Source organism: Chrysochloris asiatica, unplaced genomic scaffold, assembly GCF_000296735.1.
Source record: "Chrysochloris asiatica unplaced genomic scaffold, ChrAsi1.0 scaffold00057, whole genome shotgun sequence".
NCBI lineage: Eukaryota > Metazoa > Chordata > Mammalia > Afrosoricida > Chrysochloridae > Chrysochloris > Chrysochloris asiatica.
The window spans coordinates 556,562-566,788 of NW_006408575.1; the positions used below are offsets into that span (position 1 = coordinate 556,562).

General features: G+C 42.0%; 1 protein-coding gene across 1 annotated transcript in view; it reads right to left on the minus strand.

Annotated features, from left to right (window-relative positions):
* Positions 1-6,413: 6,413 nt before the first annotated feature.
* HTR4 (5-hydroxytryptamine (serotonin) receptor 4, G protein-coupled) overlaps positions 6,414-10,227 on the minus strand; it is a 317,427-nt gene continuing 313,613 nt past the window's right edge. Inside the window, exon 7 of the mRNA XM_006863851.1 lies at positions 6,414-6,660. Coding sequence (XP_006863913.1) covers positions 6,573-6,660 — 88 coding nt within the window. The 3' untranslated portion in view covers positions 6,414-6,572. The remainder of the gene's footprint in view (positions 6,661-10,227) is intronic.

The window sequence follows — 10,227 nt, forward strand, 5'->3', positions numbered from 1 at the left end:
TAAGCATCTTTCTGATATTCTCTGCTTTCAGCCAAGATCCACCTAGATACTTCAAAATATCTGGAATTTCCAACTCTCAGCTACGACTTAGTCTGTTGTTGTTAGATGCTACTGAGAAGTTTCACACTCATAACAATCCTATGCACAATAGAACAAAACACTGCCTGGTCCTAAGCTATCCTTACAATTGTTATACCAGAGACCATTGCTGCTGCCACTTTGCCAATCCATCTCTTTGGGGGTCTCCTCTTTATCCTTTGACCCTCCACTTTACCAAGCATGGTGTCCTGGCTTCTAAGGAGCCTTCTGGCTGAACTTCTTCCAACACTGATTTGTTTGTTCTCTGGCAGTCCATGGTAATTTCAATATTCTCCTCTAACACCATAACTCAAATGCATCAGTTCTTCTATGGTCTTCTGTATTCATTGTCCAACTTTCACATGCACATAAGGCTATTGAAAATACCATGGCTTGGATTAGGCACACCTTAGTCCTCAAACTGACATCTTGGCTTTTGAACATTTTAAAGAGGTCTTGTGTAGCAGATCCCTGGTTTTTTTTTTTCTTTTCATTGTAACCATAACCAAATTATCCAATTAATACTTTGATCAGTCACAAGAGGCCGATGCTTTGTACTTGTTTGGGAAAGTTTGGATCTGATGAGTTCATCATTCATTTACACATAATGCAGATTTTCAACAAAACAATCCAGTCTTTGGAATCTAACCATGTCAATGAGTAAGGAGTGACTATAAAGGTCTCTAGAGTCTACAGCTGATTCCCAGGCTGTGTTGCTGGTTGCTCAGTAAAGCCCCAGGCTGTTGATACAAGGAAGACTGAAAACATCAGCACATAAGGATGTTGTTACCTATCAATCAAATTCTCTGTTTCTTAAAGATGGAAACTGAGGCTCTGCGAGTGAAAACAAACAGAAGAAAATAATAAAGTAAGCAAGCAGTGGAGATCCAACTAGAACAGGAGGGTCCAAATTCCTCTCCAGCTTCTGACAGATAAATTGCGAGGCAACACAAGGGAAGGACCTGGCTTACTCACTGTTCTTACCTAGCACAGGATACAGAATGTGAATGCTTGTGGAATAAATTAGTCCCAATAGCAAACAGTGTTGCACATGTTTACAACTGTGGGCGTTAGCATCAGACTGCCTAGCTTTGGATTCCAAATCCACACTTCCCACATCTAGTATCTTGGGCAAGGCACCAGATCTCTCAACTGAGGTTTACTCAATATGCAAATTGGGGATCATTTTGGTCCTGTCTTGTAAGGATTTTTTAAGGATTAAGTGAGACAATCCATGAAAAGCACTTACCATAGGGCATAGCAGAAAGGCGCATGTATAAAGTTAGCTACTCTTAGTACTGTTAGGATATGTTATCAGCATCATTATTAGCTTTAAGTTATGTTCTGGGTACTCTTAAAGCAGAGTTAAAAAGAAGATGGAAACAATATGAATCAAATAACCCATACCCACTGCTGTTGAGACAATTTTGGCTCATAACTAACCTACAAGGCAGAGTAGAACTGCTCCCTAGGGTTCCAAGACTAAATCTTTACTGAAGTGGCCTGTCTCAGCTTTCTGCCTCAGAGTGACTAGTGGGCTTGAACCTCTGACCTTTCTATTTGCAACTCAGTGCTTAGCCCACTGCACCACTGAGGGTCCTTGAATCAAATAAAGCAGTAATTATAATCACAAGTAGTTTCCCTTCCTTTCTCACCAAGCTTTCCAAAGCATGGAATAAAGATATGTCATTGCTGGGGCAGGAAATGACGTTAGATGGAACATAGCCACAGCATTAAATCACATTGACTCATAAAGTTTGGAAGTTCATCTCTGATCAATTCTCAATCAGCTGCAATAGCCCCACGCTGCGGGGCAGATGGGGATCCTGCAGGAGCTCTGCAACGCACACTTTTCTTCTTATGAAATACGGATGCAGAGAACAAGTTCTGACCTTTGACACCTAGTTAGAACCCAAAACCTTGTTTTGTTATTATTTATTTGTCCCTATGATTGTTTTCTATTTATAGCAAGCAATACTGATTTTTCTATTTGGGGAACGGATACCATTTTTCTTTCTAAAATAAATCTATGTAAACGAAAACTTGGGTTTACATAAAACTATTAAGTAAATGAGAGTCCAGCCAAAACACAAATTTGGTAAAAGTTGTAGTGATGGTTCTGAGTTATCTGTGTTGAAACACACAACCAGTTTAGAAACTGCCCCCATTTTGTAGGGAAGACAAGTGAAGAAAATGCTGCTGAGGGCCTAAACAAACCCAGGCCTTGTGAAAAGCCATCCCTGACATATTTAAATCCAAACTAAGTACTTTCCCTCAATTTTCTAGAGTGGATAGAAAAGTTAGATTCCAAATTATGTTAGACGAGGTACATGGATTTGTCGCCCCACAACTCCAAAACAGCTTTTACAGGAAGGACTTTGATCAGAGCCTCATAATAGTGAAAAAGAGCAAAAACAGGCAAATAGCACAGCACCAAATAGCACATTGCATTTTGTTCTAACTTGAAGATAAGCATTAAAAATAATTTAGTTATATCCCTTCCCCATGCCCACCAAGTTCCCTCCCTAGCTTTCCCCCACCCATGCCCACCCACCCTCCATTCCACAGACAATTCCCTTCAGGACAGAGCAAGTTAGCAGCATGGAGTGGAAATGTTGGTGACATGAAGGGACATCTCAGAAAGCAAAGGTTTTTCTTTAAGCACATACATACGAGTAAGTTGAAGAATTTGTTGTCTCTTGTTGTCTAAGTGCTTACGGTGAGAGCTGAACAGGGCATTTCAGGGCTTCTGCTTGGATAGCCCTCATGCTGCAATGTCAAGTTGAAGGGAAGCAAAGTTAAATTTCATTATGCCGAGGCATGGGAGAGTAGAGTTGCTGCATTCATTGTGCCAATAATTGCCAAGGTCTATCTGCCATCCATGGCTGGGGCTATCTGTCCTCCTCTTCCTTGGGAGAATTTCTTTCTGGATCCAACAAGCTTCCTGGATGAAACTATTCTCAGCGAAGAAGAGCCCATTCTTCAGGCAAAGTATAATTTTTATCTTTCTGAGTATATTTTTTATCATATCTTTTTATGCTATGTTGCCTGGAGTCCTAGAAGTTACAGATTTAAGTAATGCCCTACCAAAACTGTCTAGACAGAACAAACCTGATCCTGTCCAGTGAGCCTCCAATGAGGGTATGTGGTACATTACATATGTCATCCTTAGTCTTGGACCAAAGAGACAGAACAAAGAATGTTAATGATGCCCTCCTCTGCTAAGTAGACCACCTTCTTGGCACTGGCAAGGGCTACTCTCCCACTGGTGTTGTCTTTTCTCTGGTCTGCAGTGGCTGTGGTACACTAAAGACAGCAGTAGGGGTTGGTACACAGGAGTATCTGTGGAGAGTCAGGAAGAGGCCTGGGATATGGGAGCATCTGTTTTCCCATCTATACTGTAATCTGTGGATCCCTGCTGAATCCAAGTTGCCATTTAGCATAGGAGAACTGCTACTGAGAAATAATGTTTTACACAAGCAGATATGCTTGCAAAGCTCCCGGGGAGAGAAGCATTTCGTGGAGAGAAAAATATCCTACTGACAGATGAAGGTAAGTCAAAAAGTATTGCTACTAGAGTTCCACTTCATATATGTATAGGTATATTCTAAACAAAATACGTTTAAGTGTGTCTCTGCAATTGGTGAATGACTGCAGACAAATTCTTTCAGTAACAGACTTGTCTTAGTCTCATGAACATGTTCAATCAAAAAAACGTCCAATCAAAACAGTGGCTTCTGAAGGGGTCTATTGGGAAAGTTCAATTGAAGGTAGAGAGGTCAGCTCAGAAGGTTATGGTGATTCTTTTCTTTCTAGATAGACAGATTCTCTTGAAACACATAGGATGATTATGGTGATTTGGACTCCAGCGTGGCAACAGTAGTGAGGTAGGCCCAGGATCGTGCAGTGCTTTGTTCTGCTGTGCATAAGGTCGCTGTGAGTCGGTACCAACTCAATGGCACCTAACAACAACATTATGATAAAAGTTTTAAGAAAATTGAAAACTGCATTGATGAGAAAAAGACCAAGAAAATTACACTGAAGAATTATTTTCTATTACAATAATGTACATCCTCATTCTTCAAGAGTAGTAAGTGCTGTTTGAGGAAAATTTCATTGGGAAACCTTGTCCCATCTGCCCTACAGGCCTGATCTTGCTTCTTTAGACTTCTTTTTGTTCTCCAAACTCAAAGAACATTTAAAAGGAACTTATTGGACCCCTTGAGGATGCCCAAACTATCATTTTGACATGGTTGAAATGAAAGAGTACAAGATTGTTCACCACCTTCAGAAATATGTAGACCTACATGGAGGAGATATCAAGAAACAATAGCTACACGTTTTTATATTTATGTTTAATGGGGGTTTCTATGATTTGATCACAATACTGTGCCTTACCCTTGTATATGTATGTGTGAATTTACACATATTTGTTGTTGTTGAGTGCCAACAAGTCAGTTCCAACTACAGTGACCCTGTATAGGGTTTCCAAGGAGTAGCTGGTGGGTTTGAACCACTAATCTTGTGTTTAGCAGTCCAGTGCTTATCCTACAGAGCCACACCAGGACTTCATCTTTAATAGTAGATCCTATCAATGTGGGGGCATGAAATTGACCAGCTTCCTAAAAATACTAAACATATTCCTCCTCTGAATTATCTGGTTCCTAGGATCTCTTCCTAGATCCTTCTCCATCCAACAAATTCCTTGTCCTTGAAGAGCAGAGGCCTTTTTCCACACAGCATGTGGAGAACTCTGCACTTCCGAATTCACTAATCTTTGCCTATTCCAAGAAAAAGCAAATCAGGAGTCCTGTTATCTTCAGCACTGGGATGGTGTTATGTGTAGGGTGACCAAACTGAGGAGATTCCTGGGATGTGCATCCGAGTCTTCTGTGATATCTGACCATCCCTTCTCACCATATCTGAAGACAGAGAGAAACAGGAGGACTAATGGGCACATGGACTTTGTCCTCAGAAATGAGTGTTGGTGAACAGGAAGCAGCTGTGATTTCTCAGATCACTCAGGAAGAGAGTAAGCAGAGTCAACAGATCGAATAACCGGGAAAGGAGAAGTCTGTGAGGTGTGACACTTCTCCCACATGCTTATCTTGTAGTATGTGCTAGGCACACTCCTTCCCTCTCCCCACAGCATCACCACCACCAGCACATTCCCTGGTCCCTTTGTTTCACTATAAGGCCCAGCAGTAAGTTCTGTCAATAGCAGTTTTATCAGAAGTCAAAAGAAGGGTGGCTGAAACATTTGCCTTCACTATGAGTCTCATTCTGGGACTACCAAATAAATTAGGAAACTGGGACAGAGTTGGATTTGACAGTGAAAGGAAAGCATCTCCTTAGGAGTTTGTAGAGAATGAGATGCTGGTTTAAAGTTACTAGATGGAAAAACAGTAGCCCCAGGAGCCTCATCAGCAGGAGTCTGTAAGTTGGGTTGTGGTGAAGTTTTTGCCCAAGGAAACAAACTGCCCTGCCTGAGACCAGGTGCTGAGGCCAAGTTCTCCTAAAAGGTGTCCATGATGACAGCACAGTTTCCTTCACAAAATCTGAGTTCTAATAAGACCATTCCCAATCAACATTCTCTGGGAAAAGGTAGGTTCATTTTCCATTCCGATTCATCCCAATGCCATATAGCCAATATGGAAATGAGAGAATGTTACCTTTCAACACACACATATACCAGATCAAATACCACCTATGAAAATGCCTTTGGATAGTGGATTCAAAACTGAAACCTAAGCAAGTCTCTATAGGCTTTCTGTGAGAAAGACAGTTATTCAATAGCTATAAACAAGGATATAAGTAAAAATCTTGGTGTTTCACTTCTCAGTATTTCAGTGATTTGGGATCAATGTCTTTTCATTGATATCAGCCAATTTCATTAAAAGAGACTTGATTAATTCACCAACTGAAGCATATCCAAAAAAGATGGGCAGAGTGGAGAGGAACTTGAGATGTTTAGTTTAGAGAGAAGACTTAAAAAGATGGGTGGTGGGCAAATCACTATTTTCAAATATCTAAAGGTTTTCAAGGGACAGACAGAGCCATCACATGGCCCCAAGATGGCAGCTGGAGCAGCCACATACTTGTGTTCCAACAAAGGGCAGAACTTCTTTGTAATTAGAGCTTCCCCACAACAGAAAAAATGGCGTCAGGAGGTAGTGAACTCCTTCCCCTGGACATATATATATAATCAGAGACTGGCCAACTTTCAGGGATCTATGGAGGATGTTACTCTTGTATTCAATAGAAAACTGGATCTGAAAATGCCTGAAGTCCCTTCACAACTCTGAGATCCTCTGTGCTCTGGTCTCGGGTCCTGTCCAGCACTGTTCTCCCTGTACCTTCCCTGGGCCCAGGGCCCTGGGCTCCACTGCCTCATGGCTCACTCATGGTGATGAGGATCAGGGGTGATGGCAGAGTGTCCTGTTCATGCAAACATGAATGAGAATGAATGCCTTCGTTATGTGCCACGTCCACCGTCAGAAGCATGATTCCAGGGATTCTGGGTCATTGTGTATGGGCAGTTTCTCAAGTTCCTGGTGATGTCTACTGTGAAGAACTGTGTACCTAGGAAGGAAAGAAAGAAGATATGAGAATCATACAGGCAGCCTTAAAGCACACTGAAGCGAACACTCCCTCCATTCATGAGTTTCTTTCCATTGCATGCTCTGAGAGCCTGGGGAGGTGGAAGCAGGGATGGGGCAGCACTTCATAGATAGTTCCAAAGAACTGCATCCTTCCAAATTGTTCATTTTAAAGGTGGGGAAACTGAGGACCCAATGGAAATTGCAGGCCTAGTGTAACAAGTGAGTAGCAATGCTCAAACTAGAATCCAGATGTCTGTCCTCACAGCCTGGGACTCTTGTGATACAGAAATAAACCCTATGCATTATCTCTACATATACCTGAATATTGTACGTCCCAGCAACGTGTTGACTGAGATTAGAAAACTGCCACTACCTGAAAGACACGTGGCAATATTGAATACTTTGATTCCTTCTTGTCCCATTTGGAAAAATAATCAATTATATGACTTGAGCAGCAAGTTGAACTCTGAGCATCACAGTGAAATTTGCTACTTGACAAGTGTTGATTATTTCTCAGCAGTGTTGCACAGTTGTGCTCAATATGTTAACTGGTTTTAAATCAATCTCAATTGCAGACGTGTCTCTTCATCAGTTATTCAGATTCTAGCATCTGGCACTCATTCCTGTGAAATTTCTATATCATTTGGAACAGAGTCATTGCCCACTGCTCTGAGACCATCATCAGGACCCTCTAATGACAGGGTGGGAGGAAACAAAAACAAATACCAAGCCATTATTTGACATCATATGTTGACAAAACTACTGGTTTGTTGAAAGGAAATGCAATGTTTTTCATGAACTTTTTGAAGCTGCCTGACTTGTTTGTGAGGTACTGTACTAACCCTTTTCCACACATTATCATATTCCATGCTCACAATAATCCAGGGAGGTAGTTATTATTATAATTCCCATTTTACATGTGAGCAAAATGAGGTACAGTCAGGTTAAGTGACTAGGCAAAGTGATACAGGAATCTTCAAGGTCAGCAGTTCGAAACTACCAGCTGTTTCGTGGGAGAAAGATGAGGCGTCCTGCTCTTGTAAAGATGTACAGCCTTGGAAACCCTGTACAGGGTCACTATGAGTCAGAACCAACTCCACGGCACATCACCACCACCAATCAAACACAGTCTATTTGATGCAACACCTACATGCTTAACTGGTTCTCATGCAACCCATAGACCAGGTAGTTAGTTCTCAAGACCAGGAGAGGGGCACTTTGCTCACCAGGAGACATTTGGCAATGTCTGAAGGCATTTTTGTTGCCATAATGGGGGAAAGGTGCTACTGGCATCTAGTGAGTACAGGGCAGGGATGTGGCTAAACATCCTACAACACACAAGGCAGTCCCCATAACAAAGAATTATCTGGCCCAAAATGTCAATAGTGCCTAAACAAGGAAACCTGGACCTAACATGAATAGTCCTTTTAGCTGACTAGAAGCAAGTGTTAGCTGAGTAGTGCACACAAGCTGAAGGACAGGAGTCAGAGTCCTTATAGAACTGTCCACTGCAGTGGCTGTTGGGAGGTGGGCTGAGGCATGTGAGCTGAAGAACCTAAAAGCAATTGCTACTGTTAACTACCTGAATGAATGTGAAAGAGAAGAATGAAACAGGGATAGGAGGTTGAAGAGTCTTATGATGTACTATGAACAGGGTGGTCAGGATAGGGCTCAGTGAGATCTCTAAGTAAAGATGGACAAAAGTCAGGATGTCAGCTACTGAGTCACAGATTCTCAGCCTCTACTTGGCTTTGTGGTTCTGCAACCCTCTTTGTAGGTTGGCTCCTTGCCAGGCTCTTCCGATAGGGGGTGCTAGAAGGAGACTGGAAGCCTGGAGAAAGAAGAAGGCACTTGCTCCTCCCCTGAATTTCTGCTCTGCTGGTAGCTTTTGTGCACATCACACTAGGAAGTGCTCTTTCATCCCCGCAACAGCATTTCTTTTCTGTAGCAGCAGCGGAACCCAATTTTTAGTTTTCCATCTCTTTTGTAGCTGGGTTTACCGTAATTCCTCAGAGACACTAGCTCCACTGGCCAATACTCCTTCTCAGAGGGTCTACCTTTCAGTTGTGTGGGTCCCTCCTCTACAATTCTAAGTTGTTGTGGTTGTCTTTGTTCTGTAAGCCTAAGAGGTAGTAGCAGCTTCCCCCACTCGCAACCTCCATAAAGCCTTAGGATGTTCTTCTTTACCCATTGATTCCTAGCTAGCAGGTTTGTAAAATATTACAATGTCATTGTTCACAAAGTGAACCTTATTGTGAAGTATGGGCCTTAATTAATAATAACTTGTTGTTGTGAAGTGCCGTGGAGTTGGTTCTAACTCATAGTGACCCTATATAGGGTTTCCAGGAGTCCTGGCGTGGTGCTATGGGTTAGTGGGCTGCACTGCGAACTTGGTTTCAACCGCAAGGTTAGCAGTTCAAGCTCACTAGCCGCTCCTTGGAAACCCTACAGAGGGTTGCTATGAGTCAGAACCGATTGTATGACACTTAACAACAACAACATTGGGTTTTTGAGGAGCAGCTAGCTGATGAGCTTGAACCTCCAAACTTGCAGTTCAAACTAATTGTGAAGTCCAGTGCATTTATCCGCAGCATCACACCAGGACTCCTAATTAGTAATATTAAATAATAATATGTGTAGTGTTATAGGATAATGCACTGGACCTCAAGATCAGTTTGAATCACAAGGTCAGAGGTTCAAACTCACCAACCACACCTCAGAAACCATATACAGGGTCACTATGAATTGGAATCGGTTCAAAGGCATTTAACAGCAACAACATATTGGTTTATCAATTAAAATAAATACAGGCAGTCCCATGTTTACAGACAAGATCTGTTCTTAAGTGTATCTTGAAGTTGAATTTGTAAGATATTGTTGTTGTTGTTGTGAAGTGCCGTCAAGTCATTGGCGACCCATAGCGACCCTGTATAGGGTTTCCAACGAGCAGCTGGTGAACTTGAACTGCCAACCTTGCAGTTCAAATGGCTTTGCAGTCTGGCGCATTAACCCATTGAGCCACACCATGGGACTCCCAAAATTCAAGCCAAACCGTTGTCACTGACCTTGTGGTTAGCAACCCAGTGCTTAACCCATTGTGCCACCAGGGGTCCTTGTGGAGGACAGGAGTAGATGGAAATTCTGTACTTTCTAAACCATTTTTGTATAAACTTAAAACTGATCTAAGAAAATAAAGTTTATTAAAAAAGCAAATAGCTCATTATTCAAATAATTTGTGATTTCTATCTCTTCAATGGACTCTGAGTTATAAAGTGAAGGAGTGAGGTGTGTGAATATCTGAGAGAAGAACATTACTGACAAAGGAAACAGCAAGTGCAAAGGTCCTGAGGCTAAATTCTGCCTGACATGTCTGAAAAAAAGGAGGATGCTAGGGGCTAGTGCTCCTGGTATGGTGCTGTAGGATCAGCACTGGACTGTGAATCACAATGTTGGCAGTTCAAATTCACTAGCTCTCCTCAGAAACCCTATACAGGGTCACTATGGGTTGGAACCAACTTGATGGCACTTGGCAACAACATATATATAT